The sequence below is a fragment of the Vanellus vanellus genome, assembly GCF_965231255.1.
Source record: "Vanellus vanellus genome assembly, chromosome: 7".
Classification (NCBI taxonomy): domain Eukaryota; kingdom Metazoa; phylum Chordata; class Aves; order Charadriiformes; family Charadriidae; genus Vanellus; species Vanellus vanellus.
In genome coordinates this window covers 30,692,494-30,714,523 of record NC_138912.1, presented here as the reverse complement: position 1 = coordinate 30,714,523, position 22,030 = coordinate 30,692,494, and the positions used below count along the sequence as shown (strand labels likewise).

General features: G+C 42.3%; 1 protein-coding gene across 1 annotated transcript in view; it reads left to right on the top strand.

Annotated features, from left to right (window-relative positions):
* The window catches only part of LRIT1 (leucine rich repeat, Ig-like and transmembrane domains 1), a gene marked incomplete at its 3' end in the record, with an annotated part of 66,231 nt that extends 51,217 nt beyond the window's left edge, over window positions 1-15,014 (top strand). Inside the window, exons 3-6 of the mRNA XM_082486711.1 lie at window positions 4,312-4,439; window positions 7,021-7,487; window positions 11,103-11,408; window positions 14,029-15,014. Coding sequence (XP_082342837.1) covers window positions 4,312-4,439; window positions 7,021-7,487; window positions 11,103-11,408; window positions 14,029-15,014 — 1,887 coding nt within the window. The remainder of the gene's footprint in view (window positions 1-4,311; window positions 4,440-7,020; window positions 7,488-11,102; window positions 11,409-14,028) is intronic.
* Between the last annotated feature and the right edge of the window lie 7,016 nt (window positions 15,015-22,030).

Genomic DNA, 22,030 nt, shown 5'->3' with positions numbered 1-22,030 from the left:
GAGTGTTCATTTTAAATTAAGTAGCATAACGTGTGAATAACTGTTCAGTAGTTGGGAGGAGATAATACACTTAAGCCTTAAAAACACCATGGAATATCTAGAAAAGCTGCTGCACTGCAAACAAATGCTTCAGGACAAACCAGAACTATGTGTAAAGTGAATACATAATTTGTTGAATACAGTAGCCAGATTTTGCTTCCAGTTTTATCTCTTCCATTTCACTGAATTAGGGAGGGAACATGGATGTAACCAGAAGCAGCATCTTCTTGCAGCCCACTCACAGATGCTGCCTTGCACATGCTTGCAGCTCCTGTCATGCAGTCCTGAATGCAAGTACTGGCATCTACCCTTATGTTTTTAGGCATCTCATTTCATTGCCTTCATTGTACCAATTCTCTCTCTTCTCTTCTGCCTGCTCCTTTCGGTTACATCTATGAAGCCTGTGCACCAGAGGAATATACCTGATCCCTGTGCACCAAGGCCTTCCTCCTCCTCCTTTTCCTCCCCTCCAGTTCCTTATGTCCAAAGCCTACCTGAGCTGGTTTTCTCCTGATAAACCTCTTGTTGAGTTTCCTCATGGTGAGGCCAGTCCCCACTCTCTTGACCATTCAGATCAAGGGCAACATGGTGGTATTTGTGGCTTGGGTGCTTACCCCATCATTTGCATCATTTGGTGGTAAGGTACCAATGAAGAATTATAAGAGAATATAGCCGATGGGGAGAAAAACCTCAATCATGGAAGTGCTGATAAAACAGAACTGGGTTATTAGTTGACTGGTCCTTTTCCCTCCTTTTTCTACATGTCTCTGACACACTTGCAGATACACTCTGAGGTGAGAAAAATGTTAATGTTACCACTTTTATTTTATCTTGTTTTATTAATCTCTCAGCCTACCACCAGGTCTTTCTCTTTCTTGTTCAGAAGCGAGTCTGTCATGTTAACTAAATAGCAGCTTCCTTGACAAAGTGCAAAGCGTTAGCAGCTGCTAAGGCGTGCTTTATTGATTGCTGTTGTTTTTTATAAATTAAGTTTACTTCTACTGCTCCCAGCATTTAGTTGTAACTTAGATGTTTCATTTGTGAGGTAAATTGAGGTTTGTGAAAGCAAATCTTACCATACAGTTGCTGGCTACTGCCTACAAGTTTATTATTCCAGAGGTCCAATGGAGGGAAACCACTTCGTCAGATGCATTGAAAAAACAGAGGCAAGAGGTTAATTATGTTGAACTGCTTTTTCAAGTAGAATTTAACTTCAGTAGGGAGAGAGATGTTTCAGTCAATGCGGTGAGTATTGAGCTGAGGCAGAGTCTGGGCAACAAGGCAAGTTGACCAATGCGTGCACTAAAAAACCCAATGAGCTTGGTCTTAGCTTGGAGATCATTAAGGGAACTAAGTAATCATTAAATCAAGAAATGGGACCTAATGGAAGTCGATGAGAGAACAACTATGGATATTTAATGAGCAACACTGCATCATGTTCTCATCTCTTCAGAAATAAGTAATGAGATACTTGAATTTCTCTTTGAACAACAATAAATATAGAATGTGAAAATAGCATAGGGAAAAATAATCCTTTGGGCCATCCTCAGTAAGTGATTTCTACAAGCCTTAATTAATTATCGGAGTTACTTGTGAAACAAGCTTGTGTGAAACTATGGCAGCATAAAATGTCTGTTTAATAGTTAGCCCCAAACCACATCTAGACTACCTTGAAACTCTGAGAGTTCATTACCCAGAATTATTGAAAAATTGCCAGTGTAATTTCATTCTGCTGAAGAACACAGAATGAATTCTGCATGAAAACAGCTATACACCAGAAATCCTGGTAAGCAATCTTTGTCAGGAACAGTGTTATTGCTGCACTTCTGACTGGTAACTTCTGATTAAATATTTGAAAGGAAAAGCAAAACCAACAGGTCCACAACAGGGAGGAATGTTGGAAAGGAGAGGCAGGAGGTGAAATTTGGACCTGGAGCTACTTCAGCCAGTTTATCCCATATGAATCCTCCTTGCACAGGTGGATCATCAGCCTGGGCAGTGGGGAAGCAGTGGAGATGTGAGGGTAGCTACTCCATGTAGCCTTCTGCGTCCAGTTTAGCTGGGGAACAGTGCTCCCTTAATTCCCCCTGTTGCCAACCGGAAAACTCAAGTTGCCTGTGTTACACTTATTTTGGAACATCCTGTCCATCTTGACAGCTACCTTAGACTAGTCTTTTGCTGGGGATCTGCAATGGCTGCACAAACATGGAAAAAATTTGAGGTTTGAGCAGTAACATCCATAGCAGCTCTTCAAAACCTGTCTGTCTCTCATAGCAGTCTCAGGTGGAATCTTTGCGTGTTGAATGGTCGCATTCAAACCCCACATTTAAACCCCACATTCATGATGGGGTTTTTTGTTTGTTTTTTAAAAATCTTTTCTGCTAACCTCCAAAATGTCTTTTGGGCTAGTTTGTTCATATTTCTTCCTTGGCTTTACAGCAGTTAATATGGTTTGATTCTTCTATGCATCTCTGTAGGAGGGCAGCTGTAGATACAACCAGGCTTTTAAAAAGGTGCAGAGCTGTAGTTCTCTCCTAGGGAAATCTGAATTTCGATGGTTATCTGCAAGAGGTGGACAGAAGAACCGTGGTGTCTTCAAACACTGACAGAAAAGACTGTGATAGGCACTTTTTCTGATCAGTATGACAATAATTAAGATCCAAGACAACCTAATTTTTAGAGAAATGTTTGCGGTTTTAATTCCTTTCCCCTTCTCTAACCTTAGGTAAAGAAAAGGGAAGCCGGGAAGTGACCGGTGCTGAAAGGCCAACAGGATGCCAGGTGATTTCTGCCTCAATCAGCTACATTTGATCCCACACTCCCATTTCTTTGGGTGAAAGAGATAGCAGAGTTCCTGTTGAATTAACAAGGTCCAGGATTTTAGTAGAATTGCTCATGTTTTACACTGGAGTGAGGCATCTAGGACTTTCCCCTGTAACACTGTGGGGCACTGAGGCTTTCCAGAGCTCCAGAACTGAAAGAGAAATATTTTCCTAAAACACCTCTGAAGGAGCAGTGTCTGGTTAGTGCTTTATTGCTACCTATTCAGCTCCATTCAGTTACTCCTCATTTCTGTTAACTTTTAACTTGTGTTTTCTGTTTTGTGTCTGACACAGGGGTCAATTTTTCTGCCAAAGCTATAACGCAGTATGGCTGGGAAGTGGGGGAGTAGCAATCTGATCAGGTTGAAAGCAATCATCTATTAGTTTCTCCAAAGCTTTTTACTTTTAAGGGAGTATTGCACATTTGCAGTGTGAGTGATTTATATACCTTCACATTCAACAGAAAATAATTATCTATATAAACATGAGATGCCCTTGCTAGTATGTATAGAATTCTGCTCCCATCTCAAGTAGCAACTTCTGAAGCTTTATATTTGTGCTCTACTTTTCTCACATGTATTGTGTTCTTTGGAGTCAGATGAAGGCTGCTGAAAACACGGGTAGTCTCTGTCAGCTTTGCAATTATGGCTGCCTTTGCTATAGGTGGGAAACAGCTGTCTTCATGGGGAGCGGACAAAAATAATTTGTCACTTGGTCCTGGGCTGTCCTTAAGACAGAGCTGAGCTTTTCTTGGCATTTCTGAAGCTGTCCCATAGCCCTGCATCAGGTGGCATACCCAAAAATGGTCCCTGGTCTGGGCTTTGCTGTATCAGCAAGTCAGAGCACAGTGCTCAGACCTGCAGGCATGTGCTAGCCCTGAAATATGTGCATATTTACTAGCTTATTCATTGTTTGTTAATCAGCCTTGTTGCCAGCAGTTCAATAATCACTTGATCAAACTAGGGGTTTTTAAAATAAAATAAACCTTTTAATAGTATCACTATATATTTTAGTATTCTTATATAGGAGGCTTACGTTCCATCAGCACAAGAGACTATTTTTAAGTTCCCTGTGAGGAAGTAAATTATTCCTCATTCCCGGTCAGATAACAGTTATCTTGCCTGTGATGCAGGACCCAAAATGTATGTTTGCTTTTTTCTTGCACAAGAGCCAGAGATTGCCCGAGGAAGGTGTTTTGATGGGGCTCCCCGAGGGAAGAAATGCTGTCAGTATGGTTCCAGGAAGCAATAAGCACCTTCATGAAAATAACTCAAGTCCCCATCCTTAATCCCTGCCTATCCTTTTTTATCTGATGGACTCAGCGAGGGCTGGAAGATCACAGTGCGGCTGAAAACGAAAGGGAGTTAACAAGATGTGACCGGTCAATGGATAAAACAATAGACGAAACCCTCCACGTTGTCTAGTGCCCAGGTGTCCTTCCCATGCACAGGTAGCCATGTGGATCGTGGTGAGTTTGCTCTGCTGCTTAATGCTCGGAGGGTTGCCACGGGCGGGCGGCTCATGCCCATCACAGTGCAGCTGCGCCTTCCACAGCCTCAGCGAAGGGACGAAAGCCAGGTATGCCGATACTCTCCCCAGGGGGTTGCCGCTCTTTCTCTGGGTGTTGGGGGTTTTATTTCTTCTCCTCTTGTAATGATGCTCGAAGGAGAAAATATTGCATCCAGACTTTGTGTCCATTATTTTTCCAGTTGCTTTGCGCTCTAGCTTTATTTGCAGGGGATTAGCTTCTGAAAACGCAGTAAGCTGATTTCAGAGAAAGCGTTTGGGCATCTCCTCTGTGAGAACAGAAGTGACATAATTACTGCTGGTGCAATGGCAAAAAGGGAATAAAATTTAAAGAACATTTCCTTTTTTTAACCTTTATGCTGAAAATGCTAGTTTTAAAAGGCTTAATTCTGCTCTGCTGGTTTGTTTCTAAAGTGTAACTAGGTTTGGTTTGTGTTGTGGTACCCGAATGCAATTCCATTTACTTAAAAAGTCCTTCAGTTGGAGATTTTAGGCAAAGCGATAGAGTCTAGATGGGAACGAACCAAAAAAAAATAGGTGATAATAATACTAAAAATAAAACCAGATAATTATCAGACTGGAAACTTTCAGTTTAAAAAGAAGACAAGATCAGAAGGGCATCCATTTTTGAATGCAACGCCATTGTGCAGACACTTCTCTGGAGGACTGTAATAAAAACGTCTTTCTGAAGGGTAATCACAAAGTAATGATCTGACTTAATGAAATACAGGCTACATTTTTATAAGGTGTGGTTCACAGGAGAGGAGATTTTGTGACAGAGATACAGTATATGCAAAATCCTTTGGAAGAATTTTTTTATAGACAAGACCACAGTACTGCAATGAAAGGCTGTCTGCTATGTTTTGGATCCCCATGAAATAGATCTACTTTCTTATCTCTTTTATGGCGCTATATATTTAATACCAGAAAGTTTCCCAGTATGAAGCATGGTAGAGACACAAGTAGTCTGCAATTGTTAAAAGGGAGTGCAATAGCAGGAGAACCAATTATTGCTCCATAAATGTCACAGTTCCCAGGGGAATTTCCTCTTAGTGACTGGAAAAAGCTGTAGTGTGTTTTTGTAAAATAAATAATAAAGCAAACATCCATTAGTGCCTTAAAGAGCATAATGTCACCTATTTTTTTTCTGCATTATGATTCATATTTCTCACTAGTAGAGGGAGATTATCCCATAGCTTAAATGTTTAGTGCTCACTGACATAGTTTACGGACACTATGAGAAGCACGCTGTTTTACTGCTATACTGTCTCTGTTATTAAACATTTTGTGTCATGCCTACACGAAAAAATGTTTTATTGCAAGAGGATTTCTGGATTTTTCTTATTTGATAGATTTTTGTTATTTGATAGATTTTTCTCTTCCTCAAAATCTCAACTTTCAGCTGAGGATGGGCAGGATTTAATGCCACAATAAAAGTGCTGGATGAGAGTAATGTACTATGCTTTTGATTATAAATTAACAATTTAACTGTAAGCTAAAATAACATTTAACTCTGGGAAACTTGCATGAGCAGTTCAGCGATTTGTTTTTGTTGGTAGTAGAGGAATAATTGCTTTCAGCCAAAACCAATCTGCTTTTGGCAGCTTTGTAGTATTCTGTTTATCAGCCAGGCAGTGTGACAAGAAAATGTTACTTGACTGATCACATTACATTCCTTGCAGTATCTTGTTTAGCATGTGGAGTGGGACATGCCTGTCTAACCTGTTACCTTTTGCAAGGTGGCTTTGTATTTTAAGAACTTGCCTTTCTCTCCTTGCTGATAGGCAAATTAAAGTGCAGTCTCAGAGACCTGTTTTGTCTCTCCATTCCTCATGGCTATCTACAATCCCACATATTGGCAAAGTCAAAGTCACAATTTTTTGTACAAAGGATGCAAAAAAGCAGTGTAGGGTTTTCATGATTTGACCTCTAGAGATTAGAAATGGGAAGGAAAGATTATGACACATAAATCTGCCTTGCTTTTAGTATAGCATTTTCCAAAGAGTTAATTTTCTGCACTTTCACTCTCATAACTGTACATGCCTGAGGTGCAGTGACTGCTACCATCTGTACACATCTTCCAGACTATTTCATAGTAAAGCAGAGCTTGCTGTGGTGTATTGCCAGTGAGTTGTTAGCTGATTTTCTTATCCTCATTTCACGAACCAAAGATCCTGTGCCATATTCAATCTGTATTACTTCCTGCCATCCCACATGTCAGTAAGGCTTCTTTTTGTATGTCTTTTATTGTTCAATTTGTGGATCCTTTTGTTTTAACCTGCACTGCAATCCTATGTTGTGCATGAATGTCGTCACTGCTATCATAAGTACTCTAAAAAAAAGGGAAAGAAAAAAAAAAGCATATGGGCCACACTCTATGGGCCAGACTCAGACTCACACCACTCCAGGAGAGGCACAACACTGCTATCTCTGCCGTCAAAAGGTACATACAAATTACTGCAAGTTGATGTACTGATGGTGATGATGTAGAGATCAGCAGCAAGTAAGAAATGACAGGAAGAAAGCTTGTGAAAAAAAAAAAAAGGCAGATCAAAATCTTGCATTAAAATAAAATTTCAAAACCTTTTCAAAGTACAAGAAAGTCACATCTGTGTTTGTGTTTTCCCACAAGGACTGTGCTGTGTAATGACCCGGAGATGACCCTCACTCCTGTGAACATCCCTGTAGATACATCCAAGCTTCGGATAGAAAAGACAGCCATCCGCAGGGTTCCAGGAGAGGCTTTCCACACGCTCCACAACCTGGAGTACCTCTGGATGCCCTATAACTCCCTGGCCAGCCTCAGTGCGATCACCTTCAAGGGCCTCCGTCGCTTGCAGGAGCTGAGGCTCGATGGGAACGACTTAATATCATTCCCTTGGGAAACCCTGGCTGACATGCCACAGCTAAGGCTTCTGGATTTACACAACAACGAACTTACCTCAATCCCTCCAGATGCTGCTCGTTATGTCAAGAATATCACATACCTGGACCTGTCTGGCAATAAGCTGATGACTCTTCCTCAGGCTCTTATTGCCACCTGGGCCAACCTTCAGGCTGTCCCTTACTTTCCCAACGATAACTCCAAGATCATACTAGGTAAGAGAAGTGCCTGTCATTTTGCAGGGGGCACAAATGTCAGGAGCTCTGCATCTTATTGCAGCATTTTCACTCACAGTGGTTACCACAGCAAGTATGCTGCTGTATACAATTTAATACTCCCTATAAAGTGTGCAAACTCCTTTACATATTAACAAACTCCCCTCAGGCTCCCCCCCACAGCTTATTACACCATAAACTTCGTCACTTGCTTGAATCTTTGTAACACGAAACCAGTCGCTCTTGCTCAAGCCCTTTTTATTTATTGACACTGCCATTTTTGACAGAAATAGATGTGATGAGAGCTCCACATCATTCCTGTGCTCTTTTCTAATAACAGTTACTATGGAATTGATCCATTTTAAGCAGCATTAAATACAAAGATGGATATTTATTAGGCCCAAATTAAACACGAATAAAGCCATCACTGAGCATAAAATCTGGGTCAGGACTGCCAGTTTGTCTCTTTCCAGAACCTTGTCTGTCTGTTCATGCAGAATGAAATCCTAGCCTCCCCAAAGCCACCAAGATAGTGCTGCCTTCAAGGGCAGCCATAAAATTACAAGAATCCACTTTTTGGTGACCATTTGGGGCTCCTCAGAAGTATGGCTTTGGGGCAATTGTCCATTTTGGTGTCAGAGGGTGTATTACAAATGACTGTCTTGAATCTTCTCAGTTGCAGTATCCCCAGATGAGGTTTCGAGCACATTTACTAGTTCAGGGGATTAGTACTCAGCCTTTTAGTCATTGTGCACTGGTTCAAATCCATGGCAGGTTGATGATGGTTCAGAGTTGCTGCCATCTGCTCTCTTTGCTTGCTACGAGCTGACCCAGCTCCACTGACTGTGTCTGATCTGCAGGGTTTGTGCATCTGTGTGTACTGTCTCTACAGCCATGGATGTGAGTTCAGGCACTTGCTGATAATCTCATCAGAGACATTGAAGTTGTGTCTCACTCTGGGATGTACCTGCTGCTCTTTGTTCTCTGGATAAATTTAGGGTGGTAAAGTTTTTAAAACCAGATTGAAGTAGAAAGAGAAACAAGACTTAAAAAAGATTCAAATTGCCACCTACAAGGCTTTTATTGTCCTTAGCAGATGTTGTTTAAGGTTTCATTAGCATCAGGAGAGGAGCAGGTGTTTCGTCATCTTGTTTTGCCAGATGCGGTATCAAGTCCTTTAAGCCAAAGCTGGCTGTTTGGGATTGCCCATTTCATTTGTGGCATGACAAGACACTGCCTAGATCATACTCTTTTCTTTATTTTTTAGAGTCAAGTCACATGTAAAAATGTTATTTCATTCAATATAGATTAGGAGAGCATTTTGTCAAGAAGAACAGATCATGCTTTGATGCTTGTGGCCAACCTGAGTGTTTACGTAGCCAGCTGTGCACAAGTTGCTTGTGCCAGGATCCTAAAAAATTAATGTAGGCAAATGAGTATAATGCTAAGATTAATACAGTAATGTACAGATGCTCCAGCTCCTAGGTCCTATTCTGCTGACACCCATAGGGACCAGGTATATGAAACACATGTCCCTCGCAGGAGCAGAATGGGAGAACACAGCTGCATGTTTCTGTTTCACTCTGCCCATGACTGTGTCTCATGGAGGCATAAAAAAAATATCTATGAATAATAAAAAGTCAGCCCAGTCCCTTCCTTTGTCTACAATGCATCATTGTGACTCCTCTTCAGAGCCCTTCCTTGTAGACTACTTCAAGAATAAGTACTTCCAGCGGTTGTTTGCTGGCTGACAGTCTGTGCCTAGGCTGCAAGCTTTTGCACATGAGGATTGCCCACATGAGCCCACAGGACTGTGCTGTGCAGGGCAGCAAAGGGCTCACTGGGGCTTTGGGGGTGCCGTGGCATCACCGGAGGCTGGGGCACCTGCCAGGGAATCTGGAACAAATTCTAGTGCATGAAGTCAAAAGTAAGCTGCTAGCAAAAATGCCATAAAACAACAAAGCCAAGCTCTCAACTTTCATTCTTTATAGTCCCCTTAACTTTAATACATTAATTTATAAGAAATGCCCTCCCACCAAAGTCCACCGCTTTCAGATCCCTTCCAAGCGTGGGTAGGATGATATGCGGTGGTCTCAGCAAGAGATTTTTCAGCAGCCTTTAAAACAGTTTGAGACCTCAGGGGCTTTTGATTGACCCTGTGTTTCTGTTAACTCTAGCAAATTCAAGCAGTTCCTTTATGCTCATGGAGCCTTGTGGTGCACCCTCTGTGCTTGTGTCATAACTGGGTTCTTGCTGGAAAGCCATTGCTCACACGACTACTGTTGCAGGGCACCAGGGGCCAGCAAAAGTGGGCACCGTAATATGGGCAGCTGTTGTTTCCTCCTGCTGGGAATTGAGGGAGTATTAGTACTCTCTACTTTCGGGCAGTTGCCAGCCCCAAGCCATGTTTTTGCGGAAAAGAGGAGGTGAAGCTCCCTTGGAGGAAGCAGAGCTCACTCCCGTGGCAGGCAGGAGGCCTGGGACACTGTGCTCCAGGCTTCAAATGCATGCCTGGGGTTAGGTAGTATAAATATCCCCCGTGCCAATTTTGCTAGCTAAAATTGTTAGAGACCATAAGCAGTCCACAGGACAGATGAATATGAATATTTGTAAGTAGGATGACACAGATTTAATCAGAATGCAGTAACTTCTGTTCGTGCATTGACCTAGTTCCTATTTTGCTTTTTCAGTACCATCTTCACAGGTCTATTTTTAATAGAGTAATGTCTCATTTTTTTCAGAATTTGAGTTCAAGAAGCGCACACTGAGATAGCAGAAAAAAGAAAAAGGGAAACATTCTGGGACTCTGAAACAGGAGTATATTCTTCAATATACTCCTTTCTCTGTGTATATTCTTCATATAGTTATTGTCTATTTATGTTCTTTTACATACTATAACATGTATATTCTTTAATTTACTCCTTAAAACAGTTCTTTCATATTATCAAGTATAAATTAGCATTTCAGGAAAAACAACTGATTACTACAATAATGAAAAAAAAACACCTTAGGATAACAGGGCTGGAAGAGAACTCTTACAGTTAAGTAGGATCACCTACACCTATTGCAGTCCTGACAGTTGGCCCGATAATCTGGCTAATATTTTAATAACTTCCAGTGAAAAGAATTTCCTAGCCTGTCTAAGGAAGAGACTGCATAGTCTCTTCATACCAAAAAAATCCACACCCCAAAACAAACCATCCCTCCCCTATGGTGACTTGTTTTTTCCATCCTGGAACCAAATGTGTCTATAATAACTTCTTGTTCTGCTTCTTTATGTGAACAAATGGTGATGTTTTTATGGTATGAATAATCCTGCTTTGAATTTAAAGAATATGATTTCAGCTCCAGATTTTGAGATACCTTAGCAAGCCATATTTATTCCCTTCTACTAACTGGCAACTATGGGATCCATCAAGCTCAGCCAACAGCAGTGAGGGGCTGCCGGGGCAACACCACCTCCCCTCCTCCCCCGCATACCCTTGCATATGCACAGGCAGTCCTTGCTGGCCAGATTAGGAGCCTATCAGTTTGTCCTCCTGAAAAATAGAAACAAAAGTGGCGGAAACAAAAGGTGCTGTTGGAGTGACTTAGTGCTCTCGTTTATTTTGGCAGGCTTGCAAGACAATCCTTGGGTATGTGACTGCAGTCTCTATGAAATGGTCCATTTCCTGAATTTCCAGTCTCCTAACATAGCATTCATTGAGCCCAGGCTGAAATGCTTCACCCCCCGGAGCCTTGCAGGAGTCTTCTTCAGCCAAGTTGAGCTAAGGAAGTGTCAAAGCCCTGTTGTACATACGTCCGTAGCCAAAGTAAAGACCATCCTGGGCAGCACTGTGCTACTGCGATGTGGGACAACGGGGGTGCCCATTCCTGAGCTCAGCTGGAGAAGGGCTGATGGTGCTCAACTGAATGGCACAGGTGGGTTTGGTTTAAGCTTTTCTCATACACAGGGAATGAATGAGGGAGACTTACACCTTTATTTTCTACGGATTGTACAGCAAATGGAAGCTTCTGTGACAATAGATCATTCCTGCTGATAAAAGACCCAAAAAAAGAAAGTGATGCAAAATGAAGATTCACTATAATTCACAATAGTATTGTGTGTAATTCACTATAGCATTGTGATATTCTCTAAACTATAAAACTACTTACATGTTGATCTAAATATCATCAGATAAATGTATACTATTGTGTAAAAAGTTGTTTTTGCTTTGTTTCATAACAATTGTGATGGTGGTGAGATGAGTTGAGGGGTTTTCTGCAAATCTGTTGGAGCTGAAGAAATTAAATACGTCCAACCGTAGCAAGAGGCTTTTTTAGGTTAGTTATTTAGTCACTGAAAAGGCTTCCCACTGAATTATTTTATGGGTCTTTGAGTGTAATGATGAGCTACTATTAATAAGTCAGTAAACATCTCTGTCTGATGTGAATTCAACTGGGATTCAAATCTGCTGTGGCAAAGGAAGTAAAGATCACAAACATGCTACGTTACTGATACATTAAAGGAGAAAAGAGCCACTAAACTGCTGAAGGATACAATACAGCCCAGAGAAGCTGTGGCTGTCCCATCCCTGGATGTGTTCAAGGCCAGGCTGGATGGGGCTTTGAGCAACCTGGTCTAGTGGGAGGTGCCCCTAGTGGGGGGTTGGAACTAGATGATCTTCAAGGTCCCTTCCAACTTAAACCATTCTATGATTCTGTGATTCTATGAATACGTCAGTGAAAATGTTTCCAAGAAGGGGTTCATTTCTGATGGATTGACAAGGTGTCTTTGGAAAATGCTCTGTGAGAGAAATGTTGACCAAGTCCCTCTTCTGTGCTCACCCTTCTCATGGGGGAAGCCTTCACTGTTTTTGTGATCATGTTTTCATTTCCATTCACAAGAATGATTGGACCCCAAATTGTAATGTTGGTGCTTTAATGTTTGGGGAACTTAGTGAAGAAACCTTTGCAGTTGTCCTTAGCTTTTTGCCCTAGAGGTTCTAGATCAGGACCTGAACCTTCATCACTCTAACCTTCCCTGAATGCTACTGTCTCCCAGGCCTGGTCCTGACTTTCATAGAGGGCCTAAACTCGGCAGATAAATTGCTAAGTATGGGGTCTGATCTTCAAAGGGATAATGGGCTCCTCAGTGCACAGAAACAGGGGAGAGAGCATTTTTCTTTCACAGCGGTAGAACCACTTGTAATAAATATCCTTTTTTGGGATCTGCACAAGTCATTGCTCTGTTGTGGATGGTGTGTAGGATGTAGCAGAGCTGCTCCTCATAATGACAATGTCTACCCCTGCAAACATGACAATGTCTACCCCTGCAAACATCCCTCCTACACTTGAAAGAGAACCACAGCAAAAAATAAAACAGAGAATGCTTTCCTGAAAGCGTATGTTGAATTTACTTTGAGCTACAACTGAGAATGATGTATTTTGTGCCCCTTTAAATCAGACTTTAGCACCTTTCAATAAAAAGTTGGCTGAAAATATACATTATTTCTCAGCAAAGGCAGCTTCTGTGCCAGTGCTATAATACAACTGTTAGAAATGTTGGTGTTCTGAATAGAAAGGAGTGAGAAACAGTCCACAGTCTGTATGTATGGGGAAGTGCCATAGGAAGACCGGTAGCTTTATGTTTTATATAACCATTCAATAAATAATTAAACTGAAAAAGTAACTTCTGCTGCCATTGTATTTCACTGCCTTTGGAATGTCCCCTGGTTGCCAAGGCTGGATCCTGACCCCACGAGGGCTTGGGATAAGTTTGCGTCCTGTTTTACCTTTGCCTTTCAGACATTTCCCCTGGTTTACCTGTAAAATGGGAGAGGGCAGAGATAGTACGTGCTCATCCTAAGGAGGCTGGTTAAACAGTGAAGAAGGTGCTTTACCCTTCTGCATGATCCCAGCTTTGTTTTTCTGCACAAATAGAAAAAAAGCAAAAAAACCTAGTTTTAGCCTCCTGGTAAACCAAGTGAGAAAATCAACACTCAGCTGTGTGCATATCGTTCAGTGGTAAGTGATCAGACTTCCCTGTGTTTGGTTCAATATAAAAACCTGCACTAATTTAGCAGTAAAAGGGATATTATTTTTCAGTTATTTTTCTCCATATCCTCTAGACTGGTCCCTATATGGTTTTTAGAAGAAAGTCTCCACTGTTTGTATTTTTTGGTACTCAGAGGACTGCATCTAATGTTCAACTAGGTCATGTTACTGCCTACTGCCTTCACTCATTTTAGTACTGCATAAGAGCTTTTAAGATTTTATTTTCAATGGAAGAACTTTTCCTGTTTTGTTTTCAAACTGTACATCAGTTGGGAGGAAATAGCATCAAATGCTTTACATATATTTGTTCTGAAGCAGTGTAAATCCCAATATAACCTAATTTTAGTGTTAATGTCCTTTTCTTGGATTTACTTTAATTTTGTGGCAAAAAGAAATTATGATTCTACTGCAGGCATTTGGCTGATTAAATCTTAATATTTTACAAATCATGTTCTTAATTCTATTGACTCTTGCCTATTTATTTAACATTTTTCCTTTCTTGCAGTTCACCAAGAGATTTCCAGTGATGGGATGAGCTGGTCAATTCTGGGCCTGCCTGTAGTCTCTTATCTTGACTCTGGAGAGTACATCTGTAAAGCAAAGAATTTTCTGGGGGCAACAGAGGCGTTCATATCTCTCATCATCACGGACTCAGAAAGCACGGATGACCCCAACTCTAATGCCAAAGGCGCATGGAGTGGGAAGGCAAGTGGGATGGAGGCAGCTGCCTACAATGACAAGCTAGTGGCAAGGTATGTTATCACCACCTCCACCGTGCCTACCCTGGAGGGTGGAGTGGGCACTGGAGAGGGCCTCCTCCTCCCAGATGTGGCACAAGATAGCAACCCCAGAAACCTGCTGGTGAGCCCGCCTACTGGTCAGCAGGAGCCAGAGAGAATCGTGAGGTCCGTCCGGGTGATAGGAGACAATGATCAGAGTGTCACCCTGGCCTGGAAAGCACCTCTGGCAAAGAACACAACAGTGTTCAGTGTCCTCTATGCCATCTTTGGAGAGAGAGACATGAGGCGGATCAACGTGGAGCCAGGGAAGACCAAGGTGACCATTTATGGGCTGCTGCCAAAGACCAAATACATTGTTTGTGTCTGCGTGAAAGGGCTGATCCCCAGGAAGGAGCAATGCATCATATTTTCCACCGACGAAGTTGCCAGCGCTGGAGGGACCCAGAAGCTCATCAATGTGGTTGTCATCAGTGTGGCCTGTGTCATTGCTGTTCCTCTCACGTTGGTGGTCTGCTGCGGAGCACTGAAAAGGCGCTGCAAAAAATGCTTTGTGCGGAAACCTAAGGAAATTCAGGAGTCCTATGTCACCTTTGAAAGCCTGTCTCCTGGGGCCAAGGTGAAAGGCGTAGAAGGAGAATACTTGACTAGACATACCCCTGATGAGTCGAACAGGCTGCTGTCTGCCCGATCCAGCGTGGACTCAGAAGCAATACCAAAGATAGAGGGGCAACCTAATGAATACTTTTGCTGATAGTAACTAGACTGATTGTCAGCTTGCTAGGTGGAAAGCACGTGGCTGTATATATGACTCTGTTCCAGCACTGCAGGCCACCCTGTCGATGCTTCTCTCTCCAGCATGTTCTGGAGGAGGATGCAAGAGGGTAGATGGTGCCCAAACTTTACAGAAACATGTTACTCATCCCACTTGGGGTTTGCTGTTTTGTACCTGGTCAAAAGCTACTATGATAATGGCCTCGTTCTCCTGGACCACTTTTATTTTCGTAAAATGAAGCGTGCACACTGAGTGTGAGGACTTTAAGCAACATTTCTGAGTGCGCTCTGCTTGGTGTTGTTTAATACCTGCTCTGCAATATGATAAGTATTTTATTCTAGCTCTTTTGATGTTCTTTTGGTTGACAAACAGGGGAGTGTTTAGTAATTCTAATATAAATATCTTTGAAGGTGAAGATCGAGACTCTCACCTTTTACATCCCCCATGTTTGCATGAAACATGCAGCTTGATGCTTAATAGATCACTAAACACAGATGTACAGCAACCCTTTCTAGTATGTCCAACATAGTGACAGCTCTATGCTCTGAATTCAGAGAAATGTGCAAAGGAGATAGAAATCAAGAGACAAAACCCAATCCACTCCTAAGAATACATAATAGAGAGCGTTTTGTGATTGCATTTTGGCCCTAACCACTATTCCTAAGATTTTTCTTGAACAACAGTACTGCACAGGTCTTTCAGTATCAGGCCTAGCTGGCATTTTCTAGCTGTACTGTAATTAGTAGAATATGTTTTAGATCAGCTGTGCTAGTTAAATATCATACAATATCCTACTCTGCAAATTGTGTGTGGCGTTGTAGTGCTTTGTAATCATACTGAAAAACCTACATTAGACAGTTCTGCAAAAATCTCTCAGACCAGCCCTGTCATTGCTGTGGCTCCCCTGACAAAACTGGTGGTGAAGACCAGAGGGCTCAGCCACACACTTGTGGTTTGGTCATGAAAATGCCTTGCTCCGTGCAGAGCAGGGATATATGATGCAGTGGTAGACTACTGGCCAGGCACACATCAGCCCGGTGGTGGTGTGGCCATGTGTTCCAATCTGGTGTCAGCGGTGGTAGAGGCTCAGTGCGGACTTTCAGGTTTCAAACATTTTTAAAGTTCAAGAACCCTGAAAACAACTGTCTAATATTCATCTAAATGTACTTTCATATCCAGGGTGAGCTAATCAGTTATTTAAGTCCTGCAGCTCCACTGGAATTTGGATCTGAGTGCTTATCACAAAGCATGTCCCAACTGTAAAATTTTCCACTCCAGTCCCTCATGTAGTAATACTGTATATAATGTTTTTCTCTTTGTAATAAATATTCTTCATGAAGAAAATTATATATGTTCTGCCAAATGTTGAACGGGAGGGATCCAGCCAAGTTGAAATGATAACTGATAAAGCTTGCTGAATTGTTTTGAAACGTGTAAATGTATTGGAAGGATCTCTGCTCACATTCTGGACATGTACATACAGTGTGGGTTAACAAAATTCACTGGTTGGAATGGAGCCCTGCAAGGATTTTGCAAGTCCTCCTTGTACAGAAGGGTTCCAGTTATGACACATTACTTGGCCTGATGGAAAAAGCAAGTCATTTGATCTCAACATAAATACTAGCAACTGGGTGCACATTACAATAGTTTATGATAGGACTCCCTGTATTCCTTATGTTAACGATAAAGAACTACTCTTGTATTGGGAGAATTTGTGGATCCCTGTATAAAATAATGCATGCTACTTCTATCACTGGACTGAATAGTTTTTCAGATTTACAAATAACATTTTGCAAAATTATGTAATTTAATACAGTAATTAATTGATTAAATGTTGTATGTAATAGATTTATTACTTATTTATACAGTTGCATTTCCCAGGATGATTTTTAGAGTTTCTCTCCAAGGTAGAACAAAAATATTCTGCCAGTAGCAGTTTTTGGGATGAGTTGCAAGGATTTCTGTATTATTGAGCCTGATCCCTTCCCACATCTGCAGCAGTAGCACTGCGCTGTGCAGAAATCAGCCTGACATGGTCCTGGATGGATAAGCTCACCCTGAAGTATCGAGGCTGTCCTGAAGCTCTCCTGTGGTCAACTGAGTGGCCTACTGTCCAAGGACTTTCCTGTAAGTCATGTTTGCAGGAGCTCACTGGGAAGGAGAGGTATCTATCCTTTGGCTGCCTGGAGGCATGAGCTGGGTAATTTGTAGCATCCAGCCCTGGCGAGGAGCAGCTCTCACCTGCTCCACTGGTGTGTGCTCTGACACACGGCCTGTGAGTCGGCAGTGGAAAAGGCACCGGCTGGGCCAGTGCTGTGCTTGCGGGGAGGGGAGGATGGAGAGGTCATACTGCGACATAAACTGCAGATGTGTTAAGTTTTACAGACTCTACTGGGTATTTTTTGCAGTTCGAATGAATAGCGATCCCAAGTAGAAGAAACATGTTTTTTCTTTTCTATTTCCTATGGCTGTTCTCACTTTCTCATAGGTGAGGCATCACCGCTTAACATCTCAACTGCTCATCTCCAAAACAAGCTTCTCTACTGCACTGGTGATTCACGCAAGAGCGGCAATAGACAGAAACTTGCATAAGCTCTGTGTCATCTGGTGTTGGTCAGAAGAGAAACCTGATAGTTGCTAAACTGCGGGTGATGGTTCAAATGGTTAAGTAAACTGATTTTCTGCTGAACATGACTTTCAAGGCTCTGGGTCAGATTTTCAGTGGTATGGGGCATGTAAAGAAGCAGATAAATACCTCACTGGAGTTTTTTTTTGTTGTTGTTTTAACCGAAGGGGTGTTAGGCACGTAGTTTCAGCAGGGTTAGCTCAGGCGAGTTTCCCTCTCTGGTCATAAGACACGTGAATGGAGCCGGCTCAGAGTTCAGGCAAGGAGAAAATTCGTCCCTGGAAACAATTTTTTACTTGGTTTAAGTCAGTCGTCAGACAAACATGTGCTGTAAGAACCGAAATTGACACCTGAGTATCTTTTGGAATTACTGCATTAGTAGCATTTAAAATATTTTTTTGACACTTTGTTACACTCTGTTTTATTTTTCCCTGGAAAATGTTTCCACTGTTACTAATCTCTTTGTGTCAGGGTTTGACCAATTTGTTGCTTTTTGAGGTCTAGTTCAAATATTTTGGCACTGTCAAACAATGTATTTTGGAATCTCTTGGATTACAACATTCCCTACTTTTACTATTAAACCATTTTAAAATTTATTCTCAGGTGATTGTTGGACCACTTCAGTAACACTTAGGAATAAAGGAATTGTCCACCTGCGTTAGGCGGAGTTTGCGCCGGCTGCCTGGGCTGCGCGCTTTGGAAAGCAGTATGAGCCACTCCTCCATGGGCACATCATATGATGTATAACAAAGACACGCTTCTCCTTCCACAGCAGCTTTTTATACTTATTTTGGAAATCAGGTTAGTGTAAAATCGCAAAATCAAGGATAAGATTTCAAAAAGAAGGTAATAGTGTTTTAAAAATTAATCCAAATAGCTCTGAACTGTACTGAAAAATTGTTATTTCTTTTTCTTAAAAGGATCTGGAGAAAAGCAGCTGTCAAAATGAGGGAACTGGGCAGAATATAAATTAAATAATATGCCCACAGTAATTAAAAAGGAGTACTGCAAGTAGTTGAAGTGCAAGAAGAAATGTAAAAAACATGTTGGAGCTTTGACATGTGTTTTTCCAAACATCTTAAAAAGCATCCAGGTTATCTGGTGAGTAGATCCAGACAAAGGCTAACTCTGGCTCTGCAATATTTTTAATGCCACATAGGTATAAAAATTTCACAAATGCGAGATAATGTTCAGGTTGACAACCACCTTATTTTCACATTGTGATTTAAACATGTTTGAAGGCTCTGATTACATTAAGTGTGGTCACTTTCAAATTTATTTCTGTGTGCCCAGAAAGAATAGTCTTTAAATGATTAAAAAATGTAGGACACAAAAATGTGCCTGTGCATATATATAAATTTGTGGGGGAAAAAAAAAGGAAGAACCCAAAAATGTCAAGGACAGAAAACATTTTCCAATACATTTTCAAGACTTAATGGACATTGAAGGATGACTTTGAAAGTATTCCAATGGTAAAATAAAATCTAGAGGTTAAAAAGCTCCTGAAGAAGCTGACATCGAAGTCCCTCAATGTCAGAGTGTTCTGGGAATGTCTGAAATGTTTCAGGATGTATTTAATCAATAGTGAGTGCTGCAGTACTGTGGCTTAGTGGGAGCTTCACCAGCTTTAAAGTCCATGAATAGAAGACACAAATTGTTGTCCAAAACAGAGCAAAAGAATTACCCCCCCCCCCCCCTTTTACTTTCCTATTAATCAAAATTAAAAAGAAAGACTTTCACAATTGCCAGCAAAGATTCAAGCTGGTGAGAAATGTGTGTACACCCCAGAGAGAAGGACCAGAAACTTCTCAGAGGTGGCAGCGAGCCTTGGAGCAGTGCCTATGTTTCCCGAGGGCTGGGGGATACTGGCAGTGATGTGGGGCTGCTGCAGTCACACCCCACGGGAGTGTGTTGGCCCCTGGTTTTGGCGTGGAAGATGGACGCTGCCTCTGCTCTGAGGTGCCCTGAGCAAGGCATGAAGCCTTTCCTTTCCTTGGGAGGGTGAAGGGGGGCGGGTGGTGTCCCTTTGCCAGCTCTCTGTGGGACTTGCTATGGTGGAGCTGGAGCTGCAGTGCGCCAGGGGACCCTGCCAGGGGCATTGGGCTGCTTAAAAAAATTGAGGAAAGACCTGCAAGTTTGTACAGCTGCTGGTGGTGTTGAAGGCTTGTGAAGGGAAAGTCTTATTTACTTCTTTTCACGTCACCCTCCTCTGTTTTCAATGCTGCTTTTTCAACCATGTACCACTTGGTGTTACACGCACCGTATCTGAAATACCCAACTGCAGCCCTCACCTCATATGTCCTCTCCAGCAGGGATGTCTAACGCAGAGGGACTGGGATTGCAAAGCATCAGCCTGGACTTGATTTCTTACAGCCTTGTGTGTGCCTGTCGTTTCCAGCCGGAGTACGACTCGGCGCCATTGCTGGGAACACGCGGTGGGCATCCTTTCGGCGTTTGCTTTGGCAATAAGCGCAGTCTCTCAGCCTCCACTTCCCATAGATTAGCAGACAACGTCTCTATGGAGATTTATTTTGACAGCTTGCGTTTTAGACAGCTTGTTCTGCATTTTGGCTTCGGCCAGGATGCCACATGACATTAAAGAGCAGCTGAACTGAGTGGACATCTGCTGTCACAAAAGTGACCATTAAATTTACAGGCAGGCATAAACTGGGCTGAATTAAAAAGGCAACAAAAATCCCACTCGAGTAGGGAACATAAACATAACAGCTGCAGCTAACAGTGTTTGGGGGATTTTTGTCCTTTTTTTTTCTTTCTTTCTTTTCTTTCTCTTCCTCTCGCTACCCTACAGAGTGGGTATACTCTCTACCCGCTAATTCATCTGATTTTTGATAAGTAATTCACCACTAGTTTCTCAGGTTAATACTGGACCTTCTGAGTACAGCTGGGGTTTGTGAATATTTAGAGAAATGGCCTCTCAAGCAGCAAATAAATATCATCCTGAAAACAGCCGGCTCATTGGCCGTGGTACTGACTGATACCAGTCTTGAAAAGGCTGTTTTCTGGCCTTGTCTACAAGGTGGGACCGGGACAAGAGCCCACGTGGGAGAAAGAAAACAACTGCAATTCTTTTTATTTCTGTTAATCAAATAATTTATTTAAATTAATGTATTTCTTTCTAACAGAGAAGCCTGGGTGAAATTTTGCTTTCTGCATCCCAGGACATTGGGCATTATTATGCACCTGTACTGTGCCCAAATATGTATGGAGGGGGGCACCAATAGTTTTTACTATATATAATGTTAATAAACTGTTAATAATGCTTTTCATGAAAGATTCCTTTTTGAGGCCACAGCTGTCATGTACTTTAAGACCCTCCCTTGCAGGCCATGGAGGAGGGATGTGAAGGTGGCAAAGGAGGTGCCTTCCCTGCAAGCAAAGGAGGTTTTTGCAAGGTTGGGCCTTAGAAGCAGTGAATCCCTCATGCTGACCTGCCTAATGCTGGAGACAGCCGAACTGTCTCTGAACCAGCAGCCTCGCTGGTGGCATGTGTGCAGCTCACAAAGTGAGTAGATTTCTAGCACATTTCCCTCGTGAGCCCTGTGCACTGATAGGCATCTCCATCACCTCGTGATGGAGCCAGCATGGCTGGCCAAGCCAATGTCCTGGGTGGACTTCAGCCATTTCTCCCATCATGGGAAGGCGCCCCATCACCTCTAATGCTGAACACCACAGTCAAGTGGGGGATCTGTAGCTGCTGCATCTGCTGTGCTACAGACCAGCTGCCTTTCTCCTTCACTTGTGGCTTACTGACACATTAAAACGTAGAGCAGCTGTTGAAATATCAAGTACTGCACCATGGACAAATAAGGACCATTTCAGTTTAAAAAAACAATAACCCCATGTGCTCGTGGTTAGGTGCTGGGCATAGTGAGCAATGGCAGCCCCCCAGGCCCACTACTCATGACCTGCTGCTTGTCCTTGGGAGGCCATCACGAAGCGCTGCAACAGTCCCCAGCAATTTCCCCACCAGTTCATTTTGCTGATTTGCCTTGAAATCAAAGCACCTCTCTATTTAAGAGCTGCAGAATCAATCCTACGTCCTGGGTAGGCTTACAGTGGCTACGCTATTGCACCCGCCCCGGCAGCCATGTATAGATCTAAGCTGTTACACTATAAATATTTTTCTATCCTGGTCCCGTAGGTTAGAGGTTAAGTAGGTTGAGACTAATCTTGATTTGTGACCCAGCTTCTCATGTACTGGCTGTGAGGTTAAGCCCTTTTCCAGTGGCGCGCTGCCTTCTGCGGCTGTAATGAAGCTCATACACACTAGATGGCCCCAGGAGAACGCAGTGCTGCTTGGAAATCTTAACTGAAACCTGCTATATTGGATTAAAAAGAAATTTAAAAT